At 39.7% G+C, this 27686-nt stretch overlaps 1 protein-coding gene across 1 annotated transcript in view; it reads left to right on the top strand.

Moving 5' to 3' along the window:
• Positions 1 to 1753: 1753 nt before the first annotated feature.
• The window catches only part of CRYBG1 (crystallin beta-gamma domain containing 1), a gene marked incomplete at both ends in the record, with an annotated part of 65237 nt that continues 39304 nt past the window's right edge, over positions 1754 to 27686 (top strand). Inside the window, 2 exon segments of the mRNA XM_082276703.1 lie at positions 1754 to 1789; positions 24079 to 25568. Of these exon segments, the coding sequence (XP_082132829.1) occupies positions 1754 to 1789; positions 24079 to 25568 (1526 nt within the window).

Raw genomic sequence — 27686 nt, 5'->3', positions numbered from 1 at the left:
TAAACAAAATAATTGCACATGTTTATTGGGATGTGTTAAAATGTCAAAACATTTTCACCACAATTATGCAATAAACTGAACAACTTTATAAATATGCCCGAGGCTTTCCTGCTCACTTATTTACTCTTTGAAAACTCTATATGAAAGTCAGTTATAAAACTGAATTTGCAAATAAAGCTGTACAAACAGAGCTGGATTTGGGACAATATGATGAGTCTGGAAAAGAAGCCTGTGGGAAAAAAGGAGTTTTGTTCCAACCAAAATGGAAAATATGCATATTTTAAGGACAAAAAACCCCCAAGAACATTTTGAGACTTCTTTTTTTCCCCTGAAAGCAAAATATTTGATGAGGGGATTTTTTCTGCCTAAAGACCTCTCAGTGTTTCAAACTGGGGTGAGTTCACTGAATGGCCACCAGTTTGGTGGTTGCCTGTGAGGCTCCACTTGCCCTCTGAGGAGAGGATGCAGAATTGGGGCTTGTTCAGTTTTGGAGAGGAGGCGTCTTTGAGAGGTGATGGAGAGGAACCCAGACTTTTCACAGTGGTGCATGGTGGGAAAACGAGAATACTGGGAAAAGTTGATAAAGGAGAGACTCAGATTGGATGTAAGAGAAAACATTTTCTCTGTTGTCCAGAGAGGTAGTGATGTCTCTGTCCTTGCATATTTTCAAGAGTTGGTTGGGTAAAGCCCTGAGGGATCCCACAGCTGACCCCCACTTCAGGCAGGACACTTGACCAGGGACCTCCTGGCATCCCTTCAAAACGGAATTGTCCTATGATCCTATGAAAAATTTAGTCCAATTTTGAAATAAAAATACCAAAATACATACAATTTCTAAAAAGCTGAATTTTAACCAATTGTTGAATCATCTAAAGGAAAAAAATATATAAAGTGTTATATTTATTAACCTTTTAATAAAACTATCTTCAGAGAATTCTGGATTCTTGCTACTTTGGTTTTTCAGACAGTGAAGTGAGAGATTTTATAACTTGGTCAGTTTTTACTATTTTATTTCTCTCTTGGGAGGAGACTAAGTAAAATTTTTCACATTCTTTGGATTCAGAATTTGAAAATTGACACTGCAGAATAAACATAAGAAAAATTAGGTTCCTTAAGTTTTAGGACTGACTTGCTAAAAATGAATGTATTGTTTTGAAGATTGTAGACACTTTTATTGTGACAGCCTCTTCCCAGTAAATGACTTGTTGTCAGAATTCAACTGATTCTTTACTGAGACATCTTCCAGAAGGAAAGTGAATGGAACATGTGATGTAATGTGGAGCTATAAACTCCAAATGTTGTAATCTGCTGTCTCTGAAGAGGTGGAGTGACAGGAGATAAGACGACTAATTTTTCTGCCTTGTGGCTCTGATGTGGTTATCCTGCTGAGTACTGTATTTGGATTTTGGTTGCTTTATTATCAGGAAAAAGCTGACAGATTAGTTTCAGAGAGCTAAAGCAGGTGGGATGAATTAATGTCTAATAAGAGGAGCAAGTAGTTTGGCTAAAATAAAGCAGTAAACTTTAGAAGTACCAGAGGCCCGGAGCCACGGCAACAGGAGAAAACATCTTAGTGTTTTCTCAGAAATACAACAAATACTAACTCAGGCTTTATTTTGCTAGGGTGCAGTAGTTGAACAGTGTTTCCTCTCCTCGCAGGTACTATGATGTATCGGGCAGACGCTACACTGTTCAGGAGAGCCAAGCACCGTCAGTAACCTGTCCCCACTCTTATGCTCTGCCAGCGATATCAATGTCTACTGCCTCATTACCAGCAGCACTTAGAAAGGTAAGAGAAAATGAAATATGTGCCTTTATATAAATGTAGATATACACAAACATGCTTACATATATCATGAAGATGTCTATTCTGAAAACAGGATTTAACACAAGGCATAATTGTAATCTTCCTTTAAAAGACCTGTGTTTGAAGTACTGGAAAATTTTCAAATTAATAACATGTGTGGAAATAAGGAAGGTACATAATGACTATAGCTGGCATGAAGAGACAACAAAGAAAATGGCTCGAGGAGATCTTCCACATGCTCCCACAAACCATATGGCTTTTTCCTTTTTTTTCATAAAAAATATATAAGCCAAAATAATAAAGGAACAGCACCTACATTTCTACAGTTCTCCTCTTAACCCATACTGTTTTCTTCCCTTACTGTGTAAGTTTTTTTCCCAGAGAAGGAGGAATGGCTACACGTTTGTTTCTAGTGTTCATTTAGCTCATGTAGTGTTACTCATTTGCTTGGCAGCAGTATTACTGCATGGAAGCAAGCTAGGGAAAATGCTAATTACTCCTGTTCTAATGTGAGAACTTAATTTCAGATTGCAGACAAAGTTGTGCAATGCCATTCTTGTCTTTATTGTAATCTTTCCATGGAGAGAGAAATACTGTTTTTCCACATTAACAAAAGTACTCAGCAGGCCAGTAATTGAAAAAGTTTCTTTCTTCTTCCTTGTGGAACTAATATTCATCTGAATGTATTTGATGAAGGCTTAAAATATTCTGTCTTTAAAACAAATACTTTTATTGTCTAGTCTTCTCAAGCCAGGAAATCTCATTTACTAATTTCTGCATTTGGAAAAGACTCATTGGTCTTTAGCTGAATACACAAATAACACAAACCCCAAACATCCCTTTCGGTCTCATTCAGCATCTTAGTTCTATTGATACTGTTGAAACATCCTATAAAAAGATCTCAGTTCTTCACAAAACAGCAGAATGGCACATTACTATGCTGGGATGGCATTCCATTGTAGTAGAGCTAGCTGGGGAATTGGCTTTCCCACAGAAAAAATTGCTGTTCACTCTGTTGCTGTCTTGTATATTAGCTCCTTGCAAGGACTTCTAGAAAAGCAAGTAGAGGTTTGGTATTTTTCAGTGGAAAGAATAGCAGGACTCAGCTGTTGCTTTGAAAGCTCTGAGCTGGCATTTAGTTCTTCTTTTGGAATAATTTGTTCATACTTACAGCTAAATTAAACTGGTGGGGTGTCATTTCTCTAACTTGGAACCAATCCATTTGTACTAAGAACATTTACAACCTTTTAAATGAAACTTCTGAAAACGAGTGAGACCAGGCCACATAATTTTACACTTTGATGTATAACGCAAAGGTCTGATTGTTAGATAAATCATAAAAATCAAGGAAATTGCCTGGGGGTGTGTGTGTGTGTGTGTGTGTGTGTATGTGAATTCAGCAGTTTCTTTTGTACTGGGATAATCTCCTAATGTGTGTAATAATACAGTCACCTGCTGATGACAGATGGTTTATGGGAATTGGGATTTAAGGAAGCCCTACCTTCTCGCAGCATTTCTTGTGGGAGACTGGTGGAAAACGGTGCATTACAAAACATAAACTGTTTGCATCAGACTCCTCTCTGTTGCTGTTCTTTCTGTGGAAATCTGTTCAGAAGCCTTTCAAAGGTAAATGTACTGAGTAGAGTCTTGCAGAATAATGTACCCAGACTAATTTGTTTTATCCTCTGTTTTTACCTAATTCATATTATTCCCTTTACCTCGGGTAATTAAGAACTGACTCCAGCAATGACTAAAACAGACAAGCTCTCCTACATTCTTTTATTAATTAAACAGTCTTCCTAAGAAACCCTGCTTATCAGTCTCTGGAGCTTGTAAAATTTTGGTTTTGTTTTCTGGGAAAAAAAGAGTAATTTTGTTTTGCTTCTTTCCGTTTTTGTGGTAGTGATTATTAAATGATGGAGTTCACTTTCACCTAGATTGCCTTCCACTCTCAGCCAGTTCGTGCCCTACTAGTCAGCAGATCTAAAATAGCCACACCCTTAATGGTTTTCTTTACCTTCTGAAGAAAAGGCTGTCCCCAGCATATTCCAAGAACTTGTTGGACTGTCTCCTTCTTGTATTTATTTTCCAACAGAAAAAAATTAATTCCAAGAAGTAATTAAAGCCATCAGGTTCTGTCCTTTTGGATGCTTCCCTTGCATGATCAAAAAACACAACTTCTCTCCACCCAAAAAGCTAGTCTATAATAAACTTCTATCGTAATATACCCTGGTTTTCCCTTTTCATCTTCTTCCAGGATTGTTTAACAAATCTTCATCTTGCCTCTTCCTGTAGTTCACAGCAACTCTTCTTGATGTACAGTGCAACTTTTTTTCTCTTTCTTTTTGTTTGACTTCCATAAATAGTGATGGTAAAAGCAGGATATTAAAAAAAGTTTAAGATCACTTGCTTGATTGTATTACTCAGTGAGTAAATGTTGTGTTGCCCAAATTATAAGGTAAAAAGATTTGCTTTCACTACACCATTGTCTTAGGAAAAGAGAGGCATCCTTCTATAATAACTTTGCTTTCTCATCAAATACTTCTGATGTTGATTCAGATGTACTTCTGGTTCTGTACAAAGATCTCCACTTCTTTTTCCTTTGCAAGGCCATCTGAAATTTATAATTTTGTTTATTGTAAGCTTCTGATTGGAGCAACTGAAAATGTCAGCTATATAACAATGAAAGAGATTTCAGAGTGCTCTTATCAAAATATAAATAACATATATTTATTAAGTCACTGAAGGTAACTGGATCTATGAGAAATTAAAAATCATATAAATCTGAGTATACATTTCATTTTTGGGTTTGAGCCCCTTATAGGCCATTCACTTAAAAGTGGGACTTGATTATCCTTGTGTGTCCCTTCTAACTCAGAATATTCTGTGATTCTGTGTGATTCTTGGCTTTTCTAGTCCTGTGATATTTAATGTGCAAAGCATTTACTTCATGAAATCAAAGATTAGCAGTTTCTCTTTTGGTATTTTGACAAATAGACATTTGGTAACACATTATTAAATACTAAAAAGCCCCCTGAAATAATTTCTAGGTGTCAGATCCACAAAATACACTATTTCTAGATTCTAAAACTCAGCTTATTCCTTTTCCTAAATAATGCATTACATCACTGGTTACATTTTCATAGTCCAGTTTCACTAATTGAAGCTAAATAGGGGCATTTGGTATCCTTAAGTTTGTTTGCAAATGAAGGGTAAATAGCTTTATTAGATTCCTGTTTATATTTAGAATGTCTGTGTGGATTCACACTGAGGATTGAGCTGTCATATAGCCTATACTGCATGAAGTAGATAGCTGTGCCCATGATTTTGTTATCTTTTTTTATATCTTTTAGACTGTTTAATTAATCAATGTGGCTAGTGTTCTCACTATGAATAAAGAAACAACTTCCTGAATGTTTGATTCATTCCATTCTCCTTGGATAAATAATAATTCAAATTGAGAATCAAATCACAGATACAATGTGTATTTTGCAGTCATACAGCTTCAACAGTGAGGAAATGCTAATACCAAGGGTGAAGGAGTCCTACCTGTGCTATGGCAAACTCAAATGACCTTAAATTATGTAGTTAAAGACAAACAGGTGTTAAGGTGATAGGTTTCTGCATAGTTAAGCCAAAAGGCATTTATTCCCCTAGAGAACAATTTCAAATTTAGATTGGCTTCTGCTGATAGTAAAATGAGTGAACGAAAATAGAATTCTTCGTGCTTTGTTATTTATATATTTCCTGTGCATTAGGAATAATGATCACAAAAATCTAGACTTTAAAATTTCATGCAAGATACTTAGACTTCAGCATTTTTTTTTCTAAGTCACATCTGTGTGCTCTAATGCTGTCTCTGCTCTTATATTCAGGTGTTGATTAGTCATATTTTCAGACTTATAACCAGGTACCTGTCTAAAGGTTTCTCAGGATTCTCCATCTAGATAAGAGTTCTCACACCTACCTGCTACCTGAACACAGCTACTGCCTTTCACACAAAGATTTAGTTCTCTGACATGAATATTCATCGAAGGAAACCGGGTGGAGTACTTCTAACACCCAGGTGTGGCTATGGAAGCCCATTTTGATTCTGCGTCAAATTACTGGAATAAATGAGTTTATTCTATCGCTGCCTTTGCCATATTCCTGAGACAGCAGATATGCGGATCCTGAATTCCTCCTGCTCTTTTAACTCATCTTTCAGGATGATAGTCCATCAAGGTCTAAGGTATTTTCATGTTAGTCTTCCTCATCTGCTTCTTTAATTTCTGTCTGCCTTGCCCAGAGAAGTGTTAGCAAGACATCCAGCCCAGGTCCTCATACTGCTTCTTCTTACAGTGGTTGATTTTCTCAAGAAATAACAAAACCTAAAGTCTGTTTGGGATCCATGGGGTTACTAAATTACCTCCCAGAGTGATGTTTAAATGGTAGAAACAAAGCATTTAATACTGTCATTTGATAAACTTCCATACCAAGTAAGTGAAAAAGCAGGTGAGTCGCTTTCCAAGGTAACAGACAACAAAATTATCAGTTCATGGGTAGGTGAGAGGAACCTGTCCAGAAGAGAACAAGTCGTTGCCTTAAGGTTCACCCCAATTCTTAATAGATAAGGCCTTTCAGTGGTTAACCAATCTCCTCCCAGAATTTGAGACCGAAAGAAGAGAAGGCCTCCTTCTCCAGCTTGGAATCAGAAAGCTGAACAAAACCTTGTAGCCAAGGTCCTGTGAAATGAGTCATGCAGGGGCTGAGAATATTTGCTGGTGTCGGTTTTCTCAAAGGAGAAGAAACCCCCACAATTTCAGGAGAACACAAACCTCCCTTGTTCAAAGACTGAAGGGAGAAAAGGAGGGGAAACTATATGACACAGAAGCATTTTTTGAGGTGAAGGGGAGTTATAGCAAAGCAGTCACCTAAGAGAGTCCTAGGTGAGGCAGGGGGCTGGGCTTCTCCGTGGTTTGGTTTTGTTTTGTTTTCTTTTGCAATCTAGACAGGTCCTCCCTCAGCTGTTTGGAATAGGTTATATCTTTCCAGCTAATTAAATGTTGCAGCAGGACAAATTTTATTGTATTACCTGGAAAAAAACAGGAAAAAACCTGCTCACTGCTGTGCTGGATGTCTGGATTCTTGCCAGAGTTTCTATCTGCTTAACTACAATTATGCTCAACTTTTTTTTTCCCTCTTCTTCAGTAGAACTGTTGTGTTCCTTACCTGGTAAAATTACTGTTATTCCTTGCGTGGGAAATATAGCAAGGGTACTCAGGGTGGTTGTACACCTCACTGAGAGTGCGTGTTCAGTGCAGACAGGTCATTTGCTACCATGTGGTGGTTCCAGCCACCATCCTTCCCCCAGTGTAACTTGTTTTCCTGAAATAATGGTCATACTTTCCACCTCCCTCTCAGGCTTAACCAGATGAATAATTTTCCTTTCCTTTTTTCTTTCTTTTCTTCCTTTTTTTTTCTACTAGGAATTCCCCCATGCTACTAGACACATAGATTCAAAATCCCTTGGTAATCCCCACAAAACGCTGGCACTTACTCCCTTTTCAATTACTCATATTTGTGCTCACCCTTCTAGGGTTACTTTTTAATCACATTGCTCCCCATTATCATTCCTACAGAGGAGACAGTAGCCTCCCATGTTTTAAATTTAAAGTAAAACTTTTAAGTTCTTTATATAGACAGATTTGCTTGTGAGAGTTACTTACATGTGATGTGCCTCTAGTTCACTAATTTATGGGAAATCTGGATAAATACATTTCTTTGATTTAAATCAATCAAAAATACAGCAATAAATATTTTTATAGGCTAAAGTATGTAGAGTAATTTTATTTACATTTTTATATAGAAATGGATATAGATATGTATGTATGGGTGTATATTTAAATGTAGATAAGAACTGGAGGATTTTTTGGGGGATGTTATTCATAAGCCATGGCTTTGGGATTGCTGTCCTGATGTATTTGTGTGAGTTGAAGAAAACAGTATATAGAGAGAATGGAAAAAGAACAGATGTGGTGAAGCACAGATCACGTGAGAGCTCTTTGACAACATTCAGAACAGCTACATTATTCATTGTCATGTATTCATTCATGTATGGCTGTTAATAGGATGCTGTTGTGCTGACCAGCACAGTAATTCCTTATTATGCTTTAAAATATCTAGGAAAACATGAAAATGTTATAATGGTGTATTTAACTTGTTTTTTTTCCTTTTTATCCTTTCTACACAATTTGTTCCTATTCTTGGGCTTCAACCATGATGTGATTTGGGCAAGAAGGTGATGTTAATGTGAGAAGAACACTGAAGTATTTACTTTGAAATTCATGGGGGGGAAGTAATCAGACTCTCAAACCAAACCAGTTGAGTAGAGTGGAGAAATGTGGGAAGGGAAAGAGAATGCTTCATTTTGCCCTTGCCATGCAAGTGTTTCTTATATGGTTGACAAAGTATCTATACACTTAAAAAATATTTGATTTGCTCTGTCCCTTAAACTTCTAGAGTTTTTTAAGATGTTTAGTTCTGAGTCATGCTCTGTTTTACAATAGTATGGGATAATTAATACAGAAGTATTTTTTGAGATTTATTTAGTTGATAAACATGCAATTCATAATTAAAAACACAACATCACCATAACCATTAAGAAAAAACCAGAAATTAGAGAGTATTGAAATCATTATGGAAGCCAGGAAATGCAGAACTGGTGGGACAGAATTTAAATGCTGACAATTTAAGTCACAGTGATGTCTCCCACAAACACTTGTGCTCCAAGAAGCCACTGTATATTAAATTACTTGACCAAGTGTTTTGGTGAGTAGTGTCATAAACCAGTAAACTGAAACGGCATGGCAAATGTTAAAACCCACAAAGTACAGGGGCAATAATTTGAATATAACTTCTATCAAAGCATTTTCTGCAAAGAGAATATTTAAGAGCATGGTCTACAGAGATGTAATGGCAGTGTTGACTATCATAAGTATATTTAACTGAAGGGGGTGCTCAGGATCGTGGAAACAAAGAAAAATTGACCCCAGCATGTCCAGATAGTGTTTGTGTAATGCCACCTGCCAGCAAGAACCCACGTGTAGGCAAGCTCTTCCTAAAGAACAGCACTAAATAAGAGTGGAGGACTGAACTATGCTCGTTAATTTTTTCAGTTTTAATAACTTATGGTGCTGTCTTTTAACATAGAGCTCTCTCAACATTAACACTAAAAAATATAGAAGTAGCAGAGCCCTTATACAAGGAATTTGCTTTTAATAGTGTATGGGTGCTGTTGTACCTGTGGGAATGCTGAATCAGGACACTTGGGCAGCCAGCTGTAGTTGTAAGTCACCATTTTGGCTTATTGCACTGATAGAACCTAGATACCGTGGCTGGTTTTATGAAAAAAAATAAAGAGAAATGTGATATGAATTTGTGTACATCAAGCCCATTTGCTTTTGGGCTGTAATAATTGCACATCCATTGCTCCACCTGTGTCAGTTCTTTGTTAAGGACTCGATAGGAGGAAGGAAGAGGGGACAAGAGGGATACCAGAGAGGACTGACCAAAAAGGTTGCGCAAAAGCAAGCCAAAACCCCAAAGCAAGAACAACTAATTGTTTATAGATTAAATTCACAGCAGATAGGAAAGAAAGCTAACCCAAAAATGGAAGTAGGAGTGTTCAGAACACTGAATAGGCAGTTTCTGTCATTTAAATGCTTTCAGTTACATGATAAAAGGTTTGTGCTTTTCTAGGATTCTGCTGTAAGTCAGATTTATTTTATGTCTCTGCTTAAAGAATTAACATTCTGATGTTTGCATCCCTAAAAGAGTAAGTGATTCATAGTAGAATTGCCTTTCTAACACAATTGATTTGTCCAAGACACATGACAGAATTAAAGATTCCTTAGTTTAGAGTATCCATAATGATACAAACTTTTAGTTAAGCGTCATTCTGCCCACGTTTCCCAGGATACAGCAAGCATTCATAACACTGCAGCAGAGATGCTCTGGATACAAAGATATGGTTCTTTAACAGAAGAAGATAACAGGTGTCCTCATTTCATCCATATTGGCTAATAAAGAAGACAAAAAAGTCAAGCAACTAGTTAGTTATACACGTGGTGTCATACTCACTGTGTAGGCAGAGACCAAAATTCTGAAAAGTCCCAGTGTCAAAAAGCCTGGGCAACAGGTCCACTATAAAACTATCTGATTATTATGATTTGGCTTTAGCCCACTGAAGACATGCTTTTGTCTTCCAAAAAGTCTGGAAATTTATGGCTAATTACAGTACAAGAGAGGTTCTCAGCTATCCATGACAAAACCTCTCTGGGTATTGCTCAACAAAATTACTTCTCTGCTTAATAAAATACTGAGCTGCTGACTAGACTGATGGCATCATGGCAATTTCCTTGTCGGCTAACTTTTTTTCCATATTCCCAGCTCATTATTCCTCTTATCCCCATTTGAACCACAAATTCATTTCAGTATTAACTTACAGAGGTTTTCATTTTGCTGTTTCCAACACGGCCTAAGACATTAACTCTCTTATTTCCTAAAAACATCTCAGTTGGGTTATGTCCAATTCTTATGGCTGACTCTGAGAGACCTTGAGAACATCTTTTTCTCTTGTATTTCTACTGCTTTTTGGTGAGTTAAATAGGAGAGCATTTAAGCTGTGATTGATTTTAGGTGTGTAGGACCACAGCTGACAACAAACATGGGCCTTAGAGAAGGGCAAAACACAGGAGGGAAGATGGCATGGGGTTACATACCATTTTCACAGAAGGAACATAGATCCTGGAATACTGGTGCAGGAGGAATCTGTCTCGGAGTCTAATATTTTGGCATTCAAGATGGCAGTAGATGTATTGGGTCAAGAAGGCTCCCTCCACCCCTTTAGAATACATTTGAAGGCAGGGATACCAGTAAATTCTTACTCTGATAGACATCTTTCAAGTACTTCAAAGTTTATTGAGGAGATTGTTGGGGTTTTATGTACACAGTTAAAAACACCCAAACTAACTTTAACTTGTATCAGACAACTTACATGTATTTATTCTTGGCTGGCAACTTAAGACAGATGTCACTTGGACAACTCTCCTTCTGAGCAATTAAATACATTCACCTTGATGCAGGTGAAGTATAAAAAGGTTATGTTCAACTTTACATTGGATCTGAATCCTGAATAGTATTCATGTTCAGCTATGTTTGGAATTGAATTTCATCTGAGTTATTGCATGCTCCATGTAATATTGTGAACATATTTAGTGGAAGCAATGGATTAAAATGTGTTTCTGCTAGGATTAGTGATGGCCTAGAGCCATGTGAGCAGTGGTCCCAGAACGTGATAGTGCTGAGGTCTTCAGGGCTGGGCTGCTGCATAAGCTACAGTCTCCCAAGCAGGGACAAAATGAAAGGTCTATCACACCAGCACATGTCTGTGCTTTGCATGAGTAAGGTAATGTGGACAGCCACATACTCCGTGTGGTATTGCCCAGGGAAGGCAATGAACCCTTAATGCATTACAAATTATTTAGGAGGTCTGTCATCAATGATCAAGCATTGACAGCACATAATGACTCTGGTAATGGTGACATGGGAGTGTGCACCAGGCAGTCTAGTATTATCGGTGACCATCCTTTATCTGCCCCACCTCCGTGTATCATCATGCCAAACACCTAGCTTCACAGCATTTCAACATTTCACAGGTGTTACTTATGCTAGTACGTAACTCTTCCCTAGGATGACACCAGGCACTTTATTGCTTTCTTCCCAAAGGGTATACTCCTCCCTTCTCTTTCCCGTGGTGAGTACATCCTGTGAAGTTGCTCTTTGAATTACCAGGGGTTTGTTTCTGGCCTCCATGATAGACTGCTGTGCAGTGATGTCTGTGGAGAGCTGAGGACTTGTTCTGCATCATGCTTTTCTTGTACCATTTCCACACTTGTGCAATGTGTTGGAATCATTTTCAGGACCTTGGCAGCTAGCTCTGTGCTCTCCTTGGGTGTGGCCCTCTTTCCATTTTGCCATGCTACGTGACCAGGTGGCTCACAGTCTACCTGAGCACCCTCAGATCTGAGGAGGTTGCGACACAAAGCTTTTAAGCTTTTACTAATAGTCCATTCCTCCTGACCAGGCTTTTGCCACTTTTTAAGCTATATAATGCATATGACAATTAGGAATGTGTATATGCTTACATATATGTGTAATTTATTGCTCTGTAGTTCCAGCTGCAGTGTAATAATGGGTTTGAAGAGGGTAGTCATGAAAAACTTCATCTTTCTGGTTTTATTGTCTCAAGAACTGAATTATAGTGAGTAAGCTGGAATGCTCCTTCACTTACCTCTTTAAAACAAGCGCTTGACCTGCCATGGCTCAAGATCTGCAAAAGCAAAGCATGAACCACTTAAAAAAACCAAACTGCCTAAATTACTGTTTGAATAAGATTTAGAGATTGTAAGAGAAATCTACCATTCCTACAAACTAGTATTGTGCATATAATTTTCAAAATCACAGTGGGTAACATTTCACCAGATAAGTTTTGAGTTTGTTGTGGTTACAAATAATATCTAAAGACTTAAATAGAATGTAATGTTTTCTACTACAAACTTTGCTTTTTATGATGGAACCTTGACATCATAATTTCCTCTGAATCATACCTTATGATAGGCAAATGAAAATATACCTTCTTTTCCTCTCCTATCTTTACAATTCTCCTTCCCCCCTTATTTTTTTTCTTTTCCTTTTACTCAATTTGCTTTCTAGGGTATATTTGCTGAAAAAAAAAGAGAACAATTGTCTCAGAGGAAAATAGGGATTTTAAAGTTTTTGAAAAGCTTTTGAAAAGTCTGAAAAATCTGACAAACTACACCATAAATGTTTAACAACCAGAGTTCAGATAAAAAGAACATCAAGATCTGTTCAGGTTTTTTTGTGTTTCATCTGGAGAAATTAATGATTTTAAAAGGCTCACCAGAGGTAATTCTGGATATTCCCCCTCCCTCTTCTCCAGGGAAGTTTTGATGGTTTTGCTTCTGGAAACACCAAGGGTATGTTTTTTGTCTGGTGTGTCAGACAGTTTTAGTTAAGTATATTTCTGACTCTTGGACCTGAAAAATAATCCCACTTTCCGAACATGGGAGATGCATAGACAGTTTGTGAGGGTTTTTTTCCAAATGTCCAGCAAGCAAAAGAGAAGCTCCCCCTGCTTGCTGCTGGCTGCTGTTCAGAGCCTTGTGCACAGCTGGGAAACTGAAGAGGCTTGTCAAGTTCACCGTGTGGCAACTGAAGAAGTTGCAGAAGAGACAAGAAGATGGAATTACCTGCAGAGGAAAAGGGTAGGTAGCTAGAGAAAAACCATACAGAGCAGGAGAGATTTGTATTCCCAGCCTTTCCCAACAGGTGCCAAGAAGGCGTGGGAGGGAAGCGGTAGATTAGGAACGGGAGAGAAGACTCACACCTGCCTTCTGCATGTAGGAAACTCTTGTTGTCTACCAGGATTTCATGGTCGACAACCACCTCCCTCCTGCATTCCAAAGCACCAACAAATAATGGAATAAGTTTATGCAAAGGAGACTCCAGGAGTTGCTAATGCAGTGGTTTTGCTATAATTTATTTAGAAAGTATCTAAAATAGTTTGAACCCAACACTAGAACTGTTGTAGCTAAAACTGTGGTTAATCATGATGCTTTCAAGGTTTAGCTTTAAAAGTACCTTTGTCAAGTCTGTTGCTCTAAGTCACAGATGCCAAAGCCAATCATAGAGTATGTTGGATTGGCCTATATCCAAATTAACAACTTCAGAAATTCAAGTGCAGAATCAATAACTGTGTAGTTCTTGACATTTCCTGGAAATCTGGGTATTTCTGAACTGTACAGTTTCATCCAGTTTGATCTAGTTAATTCCCTCTTGCATTATGTTAATCAAAAAAAAATATTTTTAGAGGTAAGACATGATGTAGGCTTTTTAATATCAGGTAGGAATTAGAAATTCCATCCAATTATCCACCAACAATAGTAGTGCAATTTAAATGCTGTTCTAGTTGTATCTTTTTAGTAGCTAACATTTAGCAGTTTGAGTGCACATAATGCAGCATGTCTGTAGTAATTCATCTGTAATAGCAGGAAAACATGTATCTCCCTTTTTCTTCAGAAGTAATAATGTATCTGTTTTCTAGACAGACGTATTGTTTATTTTAATGCTTTCTACATTAATTAGTTCTGTTTGGAGCCTAAAATAAACACACCTAAGAATATAAATGCATTTCATGAGAACATTTCCTCTTAGAAGTTTCTCTTGCTTAATGGAAAATATTGCGATATGGAAGTAATTGTGGGATTATAAGTAAAGAGTTTGAAGGACTCTTCCACTTGATTTAAATTTTTGCCCACAGCACTGTAGGGAACCAGTGGGTTTGGAGTCATTCCTATTTTCTTCATACTGGTTTTATAAAGTTTATTCTAACCAATATTGAGGCAGTTCTCTGTAATAATTATTATAAGAAATAATTTTAATGACTTCCGGAAGCCTTAGGTGAACAGTGTTATTTAGAATAACTGCTAAATTATAATACTGTAATTTGGATGTAAAACAAGGTATCCAGCCAATTTTTATTAAGCCAGGATAAGGTATTTTAGTAATAATAGTTTCTTGTACCTAAAACTCTTCATTTGTACATAATGAAAAATCTGTGCATCAAAGAAGTTATCAAGGAGTGTAAACACTTTATACACTTCATAAAAGGGCTCTTTGAAGCACTAGACTATCAAACCTAAATTTTCCAAAGCAGCTGCTATGTTGGGCACCTTCATATTGGGGGGCTGACTTGAGACACATTTCAGTTGAAAGGTACCAAATGGTACCCTGGTATAACGTGTAATAGGATTTACATTGCATGATCTATTTAATGAGAGCTTCTGTGAAGAAAAGAGATTATATTAATTTCATATTTAAATACAGTTTGATTAAATATTGTCATTTTCTGTCCTGTTAAATGGTTTTCAGAGTCAGAACCATACAGCAATTTTTTTCTGTCACAGCACCACCACATCAACTTTCCAAAGCAAGCATGTTAAACATATAGTTCACTTTGTTGTCTATGAAATTTGGCTTTGATCAAATTAGCAATCCAATTTACAATGTGTTTACTGTCTTTATTCTTTCACACTTTAACAGCCTCACCTCAGTAACACAGTGCTCACAAGAATGGCTTTCTGCCTTTTGGCCTGTGACAGCCTATATTCTACTGTGCCTGACCCGGGGAAAGTCCCTGTGTTGCTAGCAAAAGGCTTTTAGTCTTCCTTTTATAGTTTCAGCCTATCTGATACCCAAGAAAAAGATCTCTGGTTTTATAAATTTCAAATTACATAACAAGTGACTTCTGTGTATCTAGAGCTCGAGCTGCTGAAGGACACTTTCGTGCTTCAGTTAGTTAAACTAACTCCTCAGCATCTGTTCCCTAGACTGAATTTAAACTGCAGGTGAGACCTAGGTTTCCTACCTAGTACTGTGAGACAATCTATAACCTTCACCTGCCGAGTTTTAGAGCTAATGAGAAACACTGGGCACAGGAGTATATTAGAAATTCTGCCTTACTCTTGAGTTACATAGAATCATAGAATATCCTGAGTTGGAAGGGACCCCCAAGGACGATTGAAGTTCAACTCCTGGCCCCGCACAGGACACCCCAAGAGTCACACCCTGTGCCTGTGAGCATTGTCCAAACCCATCTTGAACTCTGTCAGGCTGGTGCTGTGACCACTTCCTTGGGGAGCCTGTTCCAGTGCCCAACCACCCTCTGTGGGAAGAACCTTTTTCTAATACCCAACCTAAATTTCTCCTGGCAAAACTTCAGGCCATTCCCTCAGGTCCTGTCACTGGTCACCAGAAAGAAGAGATCAGTGTCTGCCCCTCCTCCTTCCCTTACGAGGAGGTTGTATACTGCAACGGAGTCTTGCCTCAGTCTCCCCTTCTCCAGGCTGAACAAGCCAAGTGCCCTCAGCCACTCCTCATATGGCTTCTCCTCAAGATCCTTCACCATCTTTGTAACCTTCCTTTGGAAGTTTTCTGATAGCTTAATATCCTTCTTATGTTGTAGCACCCAAAAGAGCACACAGGACTCAAGGTGAGACCACATGCAGCATCATGTAGAGATGCCCAGGAAAAGCCAGCTCAGTTAACCAGCACAGAGTAGCCACATCAGTGCCCTGTTTGGGAAAGGCTGATAATATAGGTGGCTCTGTAGGATTATTTTTTTCCCTATATTCATTTAATGTAATGCTGCAAGACTTTTTCAAGTGCCATATACTTTCAAGACTGCTGAGCTCCATTGACAGCAACAGTTTTGTGTGAAAGCATGAGGAAGAGATCAAGATTGATAGTGCTTAAGAAAGAGCTGAATTCCAGAGATTGATTGCTCTTTCTGTCATACAGACACTCTTAGGTTTGCAGAAAAAAAATCTTATTTCTTGTCTCTGGTAACTATACACAAATTCTTCATCTAAAAGGAGTAAGTTTTGCAGTAAGCTATAGATCTAAATTAGACAATTTATGTTAAATCTATATTAACCAGTATACACCATTTAGTTAGTGACAGGACACTGTACACTCACAAAACAGAAGAGGGACCTACAAGCCTAGAAGAAAAGAAAGAGACCTCCTAAATCAAAACCACTTACATAATAGATTCTTTATAATTGTGAATTGCATTCAGAAATGAAAAAAAGGGTTGGGGTTACATTTTTTAGTTGTGGCTTCTGACTAGAGGACACTTAAAAAACTCCAAAAGCCACTCTCTTGCTCTCCAAAACACTTTTGCCATTTATCCTTTATTGCTCAAGAGAAGAAGTACTTTCAAGTTCCTATCTCTTAGAACAAAACACATACATGTTTATTTTCACTCTTTGAAAGAGCTAGTTTTGATGAATCTTTACCCTAAGTAGATTATCTAATGATACAGCTCTGACCCAACAGCAAGAATCAAAATCCTGAGAGCAAAGATGTGAGGCTAACTGATATCAAACTTCCTCAATTTCTCTTGTAATGAAACACAATGAGTTTCAAGTGCAATCATTTATGTTAATACTATTTTTTGCATATAATTTTTTAATGTATGTTTTTAAGGTTCAGGAGAGTTTAAATATTCTCTCAGTTATTCAGTGTTGAATAATCCCTGCTCCTACTCTTGGTGCTAGTTCTTTTCTGCTTTTTCAAGTCCCTTTTTAGTACCATTTTACCATGAGTAGCTCAGAAAATACAGTCTTAATATACCAACCTAGGAAGGTGAAGAACCAAGGACACCGATATAAATCAGTCTCTTTCTGCATAGACGCACAGGTGATTTTTTTTTTCTTTAGCCATCTTAAATGTGGATCAGAAAACAGTAACCAGGTCTGTGAGAACCAACGTGTGTGGTATATTTTTTCCTACTGTTGCATATCTCTGCTCTAGTATTGCACTTTAATTAATACACGTAAGGCGTTTGCCCAACACTAACTTTGTAGTTCTTTGCAACATGTTCTCTGCTTCTGTAGAGCTGCTTACTGAAGGACTTGCTGCCACCCTTCTGCAGTTCTTTCTCCTATCCTCTAATTGAGCCCCTTTCATAATTTGTCTGCCAAATGACTTATCAGTTGGAAAGGCTCAAGTCAGATACTACTTCCTTTTTTTTTTGCTCGTTTTTACCTGAGTGCTGCCAGAAGAAAGAAGGGGTTAAAGCGTGGGAGGATTGCTAAGAAAAAGGGTTTGGTTAGTGACACACAGGACTGCATCTCACACACGATAGTTTGTTTATTCTTCTGTAAACAGCAGAAAGAATTATCATCATCATGGTAAGGCAAACAACACTATTTTATTCCCTTTTTAAACCCCACCATAAATCTTCAGGTTAATACACAGTTATATTTTTTTTTAATCATAAAATCAACTGATCTCCATTAGTTTTATAGAGCATTTGTTTAACCAACAGATGCTCCTCTTGACAGAAGGGGAGGGGGATAGATTTTAGTTTATGGAAATAACTAGCTCTGGGGAAGAGGAGATGGGAGCAGACATGCCTTTTCTGACATGCCTGTTCTTATTTATCTCCCTCCTCTCCTAAATACTCATGTAAGGATTTGTTTCATCTGAAGAATGCTTCTTTGTCTTTCCTGAGCTCTTTTGAAAGATTTCCATTTATTTGATTTTGCATGATTTGCTCCTTTCAGTTTTGCTGTTCTTTTCTAATACATCCAATATCTAAATAATATGGGATATACAGATACATCTATGCTTCTTGAGCTGATTATTTCTGTTCCAAAAAATCCGTTAAACATGCAGACTCAGTAGTCTCATTAATCTAGATGCTGCTGCAAAATAGCCAAAATTTACAGAGAAAAAATAAATCGGAAGGAGACAGGTCCTGTTCTCTTGAAGATATGAAATGTTTCACTAAAATATCCTGACTTAATAGAAAATACGGTAAATGGAAAAATATGACTACTAAGAAAACTTACATTTGTTTGTTTCATCTGCTCAAGCCTCACATTTATAGCCCCTTGGTTACTCAGGTAAGTTCCCCAATCTAAATAAATGCATTCCCTGCACAAATTGCTCAGGTGAAGCTGAAATTTGTTTAAAATCCAGTTATTGCTGTTTATAGCCTCTATCTGCATAGCAGGCAAAGAGCTGGAAGAGGCAGGGAGTGAATTCCATGCTAGAGTGGACTTTTTAAATTTAAAGTGTGTTTCTTTCTCTAACTCTGAAGAGGACACTGTCAACCTGGAACGTGGTATACTTAAAAGAAATGCTAGAAAAAGTTTAAAGAGCATATGCCAAACTCTTGGTGTTTGGAAGAAGGCAGTTTGGGATTTAAAATAACATAAGTCATACTTTTCCTAATAGTAACCCCCCTTTTGTGTCTTTGTGCAGGGTCAGCATAAACAAGGAACAATTAGTGTAGTGAATTGAAGTAATTCACATCTATTTGATTGACAGCAATGTCAGTTAAACTGGTTAAGTTCAGAAATCATTTAGATTAACTTAAAACATAACTGCTTTTTTTTTTCCCTCAGTGAATCACAACAAGAATTAATTCAGGTCAAATGTTTTGTTAAGTATATTTTCCCCCCATGGTTTTAAAAGAATTACATAAGCACCAAACCTTTATTTCCATCTGCAACTCACCCCTCTCTCTCTGCCAGTAGCTATGGGACTCACCTGTAGGAAATCAGTATGAAATCTTCTCTCTGTAGGACTTGAAACAAGGACTCGAGTGGGTCTTGTGCTTCTCAGACTTTTCTCTCTCTTAGCTTTGATTTGTACATTGTTCCTTCCAGTTTTTCTACCAATATTTTTACAGCATGTTGAGCCAGCAATACTCCAGAGGGATTTTCAGTCTCACAAAGCCTGGCAGTGTTAGTGTGGGATATTTGAGTCTCAGTCTCTGCAGAATGTCAAAGCCTGAAGATTAATAGTTTATTTATTTAAATGTTTTTGGCTAAAGCACTTTTTTTGGATGTCATGTGACTGCTAGAACTTCGAGGCTTTCTGTTTCTCATGGCTGGTGGAATTATGATACCATGATTTAAAGATACTTGAAATTACTGGCTTTCCAGCATGAATTTGTAAGGGTCCTACACTACTAGAGTTGTTGAAGATAGAAGGGTCTCAGAGGTTTTCATGTAACTTGAAATCCAGTTGTTTATGACCTTCTAATGAATGACAAAGCTCAAACTTACTCTTCACTAAATGGTTTGTTGTCTTTTCCCCTCTGAAAGTGAACATATGCTGGAAAATAAATGTTTAAATTAAAGATCTGTCCACACTAGATATTACCATCTATTAGTTACCACAGAGTTGTTAATGACTAGTAAAAATACTGCTTTTTTGCTCTAATGTGTGCTCTAAGAAGTGTATTCATTTATGTTCAGCTGACTCAGATGAACTCATCTAAGAAAATAGCATCCAATTGATCCCTCAAGACACATCCTGACATTTTGATTCAACAGATCATAGTAGCTTATGCTCTCTTTCCACTGGAGACCAGCAAAGCACATGTTTAATTACACTGTTAAATTAGGGGTTTGGCTGTGGCAACTTACATTAGCTAATGAGGAAAAAAACTCAGCCAAAAACAGAGGAAATATTTTAATGCTAGCATAAAGAGGTATGAATATAAATACAAACAAGATTTACGTTTCTTGGTTAAGAAGGCAGCGGCATTTTGCTTTCAGATTAGAGCACTTTAAGGCTTTAAAGGTTCATGCAGAGTGCTTGAAATGACTTCCTCCAGTGTCCAAGGAACGGGTAGGCAGGTCCTCTGGGCTTTTCAGTTGCCAGAGCCTTTGATCGGTTATTTCTCAGGCAGCTAACATCTCAAGAGTAAGAATGCTTGAGCATAAACACATTGAAGAAGCCTGATCTGCAGAACAAGGGTACTTCTTGCCTTCTGAAATCAAACATTTCTGTGCGGTGCTCTGGAAGTCAAGCATTCTCGTGCTGTGCTCTGGCAGGCTGGGTCCCACTTCAGAGTCCCTTGAGAAGCGCAGTCTCTGTGCCCTCTTGCACTGGCAATACTGGCTCACCTACATTTATCTGACTTAAAATACAAGCTCTTCAGGGCAAGTACCTGGTCTTTTATGTGTTTTGAAAGAGCTGTATATAATTAAGGTACTTTGTATGAAGAAATTACTTCAAAACAGTTCACATAGGGCAGCTATTTCAAGATCAAGAAAAAATCTTTAGCCTTGTTCCCCGAGGAAACAAGGCTTATGTGACTGGACTGGCTGTCTGTCCCTCCTCACTTCCATTCAACACCTTTTGAACTTGTTGGTTGTAGTTTAAACTACATTTGAAAGGGGGAGACGTCTGAAAGATAATTAAGTTCCCATGGACTTTATGAAAATCACTGGCTGGGAAGAGAGAAATCCAGATCCCCAGTTCAAATAACTAATTCTTCCAAGTGTAATCTTGCAAATTCAAAACTTGACAGCAAGTGTAATAATGACAGTCAGGTGGACAATGTACTCCCAACTACTTTAGAAGACTGACAGCTATTCCATCCAAATATTAATGTGCAGGTTGACACCACAATAAAGTTAAATTTTCCCTGTTACAGTGTTCCAACAGTTTTTAGTATGAACAATATAGTCATCCTCCTCACAGTTATAGTTATAATGAATTTTAAGAGAAATCAGTATCATACTTTATTAGCTTGCATTAAGTGTAAAAATTTTGTGTTTTTGCTGATTTTATCTAGCAATGGTCATTATTGTAATCTTATCCTTTCCCCATAATTAGTTAGTACTGGCAATATATACATAGAACAAGAAATCGATAATTGGGCTGCATTACTCATGATTGTTGCATCTGATAGGGAAATTTATAGTTGGTTTTGTTATCACTAAAGCACTTTACCTGTCTGAGCTGTATGAACTCAATGCAGCCCTTAAGGTTGCTCTTTAATTAATTGTTTTGGTTCTACTGGCAGAAAAAAGTCATCAAAGGGAGGGGGAAAGCACAGGCATCAGCTTTCTCATTTGTAGATTATTTCACTGTCTAATAAAACCTAAACCCCAACAATACAAAAACTTAGCTTAAAGTTATGATCATAGACCTGCCTATTTGAAGGCCACTGGTTGAAGATCACTGTGTGAGGACACAGGACTTGGTTGGTGGTACAGCTGCTTATCAGTTGAACGAGTGATACTGGTTAAGAGAGAGTAGGCAAAGACAAGGGTTCCACGGATTTCTGTTAGGTTGCAGTATGGTAAGTCAACTCTACCTCTTCCCCAATTTAGGCGTTCTGTGTTTTTCACGTTTTTTAGTGTTTTTCATGTGCTTGGGCAAGCCTTGCTGCTGCACATTCACTGACATTAAGCAGGTTCTGTGCAGCTCTCCTAAGCCAAGACTATGCAGCCTGTTGCTTAAGAAAAAATAACTAACTTAACACTTTTCCAGCTGGAGGAGGAAGTGACTCCATAAGAAAGGTCCTTATTTTCTTCAATAGCCGGAGGGCCAGACACACCGCAGGCCGGGCACCCCGGCCAGCTGCAGGCGAGCTGACCTGGTGTCTCTCCCGCCTCCGCGCTGAGCCCTTAGACGCTCCGAAGTGAGACTTGCGTGGTCCTTCCTGTTGAAGCTGTTCCACTTCATATAAGTAATTAAGCGTTAATTAGAAGAGGACTAGTTGAGCATTCATTAAACATTAAATACTAATTGAGCGCCCGGGGAGAGTGCCGGCACCATTCGGCCGCGGAGTCATTCTCACGCCGGCCCGGCCGGGGCCGGGGGCAGGCGGCGGAGCCCCGACCGCCTGCAGCCGTGTTCCCGGCCCGCGGGCGGCCTGCCCGGGGCGGGCAGGCACAGACGGCAACCAGCCGCGCCCGCCGGGGCGAGGTGGAAGTTGCGGGTTCATCTTTCCGCAGGGCTTTGAACCCAGATGTCCCACGGCAGCCCCAGCGGCCGGGAGGTGCCGGTGCGGGCACACCTTCCCGGGGCTCGGGGGGAGCCCCGCCTGCTCCGGGCACCTCCGAGCGGCCGGCGTCGGGGGGCGGCCGGGTCACGGCGGCTCCACACGCCCCCGCACTCCGCTGCCCCTGTCCCGGCTCGGGCGCCGGCTCACGCCGGACAGCCCGCACTGCAGCTCGCCGGGGCGGCGGCGGAGCGAACCGCCCGCCTCCAACCCTCGGTGCTTTTCCCTCAACATCAAAGGACGTCGGTTTTGCCCGGGGCGGCGTTTTGCCCTCAATAACAAGGCAGCAGCCGCAGCGCGGGCTGCTGGGGCACGTACGGGGCGCGGCGCCCACCCGCGCCCCGCCGCCCCCTCGACGGCCTCGCCCGTGGCCGGGGGCGCCCGCGCTTCCCGCTGCCCCGCGGCCCTCGCTGGGGGCCGGTCCAGCGCCGCCGCCGCCCTTCCCTCCGCGGCCGGGAGGGGCGGCCCGGCCAGGTAGAGCCGCTGCCCGCGGCGGGGCGGCGGCTCGGGGCGGGCTGCGGGGGCGGGCCGAGGCGGAGCGCACAGACGGCCGGCGCCGGGGCAGCGGCGTGGGGCGGCTTCGCGCAGGGGCCGCCGAACCCAGCCGAACCGGGCGGTGAGTGTCGGGCGCTCGGCGGGATGGGGAGGCGAGGCGAGGATGCGGCGCGGCCGGCGGCGAATAAAAGTCCGCCACGGCACCTTCCTCCTGCTTATCCCGTTTTGGGACGGGGGAGGATAGTGGCAGCCTCGGGCGTCTTCACCCTTCTGGTAACGCGCGGACCGGGGTCCGTGACTCCTCCGGTGAGGTGGTGCTGGGCCGGTTCTCTGCAGCCGTACCTGCGAGGAAGGGATCGGCGGCCGCGGGGCTGCGCGGAGGGCGCGGGGGTTCAGCGCCGGCCCGCGCTGGGCGCTGGGGGGACGCCGGGCAGTGGCAATTCGCTGGGCACTGGCAGGCGGTCTGAGCGTTTGCAGCAAGAAACAAGTTGGAAACTGCCGAAACAGGGTCCGTGCTGCCGAGGGAACCCGCTCACCTCGAGGGTCTGGTGCGCCGGAGTAGAAAATACTCGCGGTGTTTTGAAATAGACGTCTCAAAACAAGTATTCATCGTACCGGCATGTAAAAAGGGCTAATGTATTAAAATGCAAATATGCATGTGTACTCGGCGATGCTGTTGCGTGTTTCCTGTTTACCATGTTAATTAGAAGTTGTAAGGCAGAACCTCACCAAGAGTAATCCAGGGCAGTATTTGACCCAGTAACGCTCATTGAATGATGCAGTGGCTTTTATAGTTCTGGGTATTTTAGCCCAAAACACAAGCCAAATATTTACTGAACTTCATTATTGAGAAATGTATGAATGGTAAGACAACTTACACCTTTGAAACTATTCTTTACCAGCACAAGTGTGAAAACTGACTCAGCCAGTATACAGAGAAAGTTAAACTTCCCACTCTTGTTTTCATAAGGAAAACGTTGACATGAAGTTTGTCACCGGTCTTGCAGGCACCACGATGCTTTTCTGTAATGTTTTGGGTGATGTTAATTAATTGTGCAAAAGTTTGAGATTTGGGACGTATAATGCTGCCATCATAAGGCAAGATGAGCACACTTGTAAACAAATGCAGGTAAAAACATACAGAAGCATTGTGGAATAGTAATTGTTTTGCAAGGGTTTTGTTTTTCTTGTTCTTTTTTTTCGAGAGCTAGTATTGTTCAGTAAACTGTTTTGTTTCTATTCACTGTGTCCTTTTAATTTATAGATGGTGCTAAAACAAACAAACATATTACAGAAACAATTTTGACATTAACCAAATGTTTGTTTGCTTTTGTAGTCCACCTCACACCTTCCAGATCCTTCCAGAGAAGAAAATAAAAAAAAACCTGTTTTGGAAAGACTTGGAAATTTGTTTGGTACAGGGAAGAGGAAAAATGTCAAAAGTTCACTAGAACACACTTCGCATCATAAGGGTGAGAGGTCAGGTTCTCCTCACGGGGCGCAGCCAGTATACTGTAGGCACTTCAGAGAAGGACACGAAGATCCTCAAGTACAGAAACAAGTGAGAAACATAAGCGCCCTTTCCGAGGCACAGGAATATACTTTCAGTGGGGAAGTAAGACCACTGTATCACGATACAATTTCAGAATGGAGTAGTAGGGGAGTCTCTTCTGACAGTGAGTGGTCAGCAGATTGGAGCGGCAGCAGTGAAACCATTAAAAACTCTTTCTGTGAGAGTAGCCTGAATGTGGAAACACTGGGACTGGAGAAAGAATCCATCACAGATATAAGTAATTCCACAACTCCAGATTTCATACAGAGCTTGAGAAATTTGTCTAGTGAAGACTTAGAAAAGAGTATCTTAAGCCACAAGCAGCTTGTGAGCACGTGGGTGTCTGAGGAGCCTGGGCATGCAAAACCAAAGGATTTGCCATACGAGTTGGAATCTGCAGCGAGTGAACACGCATATTCTGCTAGAGTGTTAACAGTTGATATCTATCTAAGGAAAACCGACGAACTCCTTAATGAACCCGTGACTCTCAAATCAGAAGAAAATTGTAGTGATTCAGACACAATGGATAAAAAATCTGCTAGTAAAAGATCTGGAAAACGGAGAAAGTCTCAGTCATCTAGTGACATTCCAAATGGAGAGAGAAACCAGGCTGAGAATACGGCAAGAGAAGAACCTGTTTTTGAGGATGATGCCCATTCTGAGGTGTTTTCAGACAAGATAATAAACTCTGAACGAAAAGTGAGGTCTCTTCAACAGACTCCTGAAAGAAATTCCTCTTCCTCAGGTAATAATCAGGACCTAAAAGTTGGATCTTCTCACAAAGGGGCATCTAAAGCTGAAGCTGACAAGGGCAAGCAGCAGATCTCAAACACAACTTCTGCAAGGAGAAGATCATATAAAAAGAATCAGTCAGATTCTGTACCCATTTCCCCTACTGGTTTGAAGGGTCAGGTGAAAGATTATTCTTCAAAAAGGCAACCATTAGCATTGCCAGAGACCAACCCAGTAACAAAAAGAACTTCAGTGGAAAAGGGAGCTATACCTGTGGCTTTTGGGGAAGACAGTTTGGAGTCTCCCAAAGCTTCTTTGGCTACTAAGACAGAAGACAATGCCTTGGTGTTTGCTGAAGGCAGAAATGATACCAAGGTAGTAAAGCATGGTAATGGTCCAGATGGAAGAGCTTTCTTGCATACTGATGGGATTAAAAATGGAGACCTGTGTCTGTCAGCTGAGAGACAGACAAATTCTGATTTAGACACATCGAAGCTGAAGAGTTTGGATGCTTCCAGAACAGTTACAACAAAGATTAGCCTGTAAGTAACAAACAAGTTTACCTTGTCCTTGTAGCTGTAGTTTTGCTTGTGTCTGGGTATAGAATCTGTAGAAACACTAGCTGTCTATCTGTTATCAACCTAAATTGTTTTCAGTTAAGAACTGCCTTAAAAAAAAAAAAAAAGTTACCATAATTAAAGCTGCCACTTAACAAGCACTGTAGTCTGCATGTATTAGAAAAATAATTCATTTTTTCATTTTTTAAACGGATAGGGAATATCTTTGTCAATTCCATTATATGGAATAACTTAACATATATGAAAGCTGCTCAGTCATCATTGTTGTGGATCAGAATAATTCAACTATTGTTGACCTTAATGTTATTTTTTGCTCTGTAACCAAATCAGAATGTGGTTGAATATTTCGTATGTGAAAATCTTTGAATAAGAAATGTGTTCAGGTTTTCCATGAAACAGCCTAAGTTCTGCTATTATTTTATGAAGAAATGTAGGATGCAATGTAGAACTTGATTGTTCAAATTATATGATTGATCACACTCCAGAGATTTGAATACATATGGTTGCTTCCTTAAGTATGTGCAGGATGAATCATTTAAATTTTGATGCATGTGATAACATCAGGTATTTGCAGAATTATGCATATATTAGTTTTCAGTATTTGGTTTTACACTTGAAGAAACTGTCTCTGTCAAACAGGTGATCAGAACTTTCCTTAGGATTATAAAGAATTGGCTGTATTTATAAAGTTCACTGTTATCACTAGTATGAGGCCAGTGATTGATTTCTTGGATTCTTCTGCATTCTCATCCACAGGGAATGATTTTATTGGGTTATTCATTTCTGTTGTTTGGTTGTCACAGCTATGTGCTGTGTGCTATTGCACTCCTCATTCTGGCATGTTCAGGTACAGGTGTTGGGGTTCACCAAATCCTGTAGGCCCACCTGAGGTACACCGTGTGTCCATAATTGTCATTGTTTTAGAGAGGTGTGAAGGTTCAACGTGATGGTTTAAGAGACATTTCTGTTTCCAGTTATGCTTCCCACATCTGAGAAGCACAGAGCAATTTCCTTTGCACAATTTGTAACACTACATCTGAGCTGTTAATTTGTAACTTAAATTTAAAAAGCCGAATATTGAAAGTTAAACTGTGGCATTTTTGTTCTTGGTGATGCTTTGCCATCTGGCAGTATAGATTGCAGATCTTAAACTCCTGAGTTTGTATCTTCGTAGCTTCAAAGAAAGGGTAGCTTTCATATTGTTTTTTCTCTATGTCTCTGTTATTAGTGATGATGAAGTTATAAGTGCCTGCATAGCTGGATTGCATTTTTCGGTGTATCTCCTGGGCTTGCTGTACAATGAATTATCTTTTACTGTACTCATAAAGTAACAGATAGGTGTCCTTTCTAAAAGAGACCAAATTTTAACGAATAAACAGCCTGTTCTATTCAATCCCATTTTGTCAGGTGTGTGACACTGTGTCTTGGCCTTATCTGCTGCTATAAGGACTTTAGCCCTGGGTGTAGACTGCTGTGTTGCCTGCAAGGTTCCTGATGCATCTCAAGCTGCCATTACACAGCACCAAACTCTTTCTCTAGCCAGAGTTACATGCTCAGGTGATCTGGTATAATTTGTAGTCATTCATTAGAGCATACGAACTATAAACCTGGCTATGGTTTAAGGTGCTGTAAAGTGGGAAAGGAAAAGTTGGTGCCATTACTAGAAGATGGTGTGTTTTTGTTCTCTAGTTATTGCTTTGAAAAGATAACTTTTCTGTTTTCAAAGGTTAAAAAATTGTTGTTAGGTAGTTCACATGAATTCCTTTCACGTTGAAAAATACACATTTACTTACAGGTTCCTTGGCCCCCTGTAAGATGGATTTTGTATAATACAAGTAGTTCTCCCTTAAAAATGCATGGTGTCTCTTACTAATGACATTGTGCCAATTCTGGGAATCAAATTTCTTTAGAAACCATTTCAAAACAGGTCAGTTTCTCCAGTCACCTCCAGAAATGCAGGTTTCCTGTAAATAAAGATAGCATTTTCTATCTTTTCTCCATTTATGTCTCTGTAGTGGATAACTTGAAAGCCACTGGATACTTTGCTTCTAGCTTTTGAAAGGGAAACCTATCAGATTTGAG

The sequence above is a fragment of the Coloeus monedula genome, assembly GCF_965178545.1.
Source record: "Coloeus monedula genome assembly, chromosome: 2".
Classification (NCBI taxonomy): Eukaryota; Metazoa; Chordata; class Aves; order Passeriformes; family Corvidae; genus Coloeus; species Coloeus monedula.
This window is presented reverse-complemented; position numbering and strand designations above follow the sequence as displayed.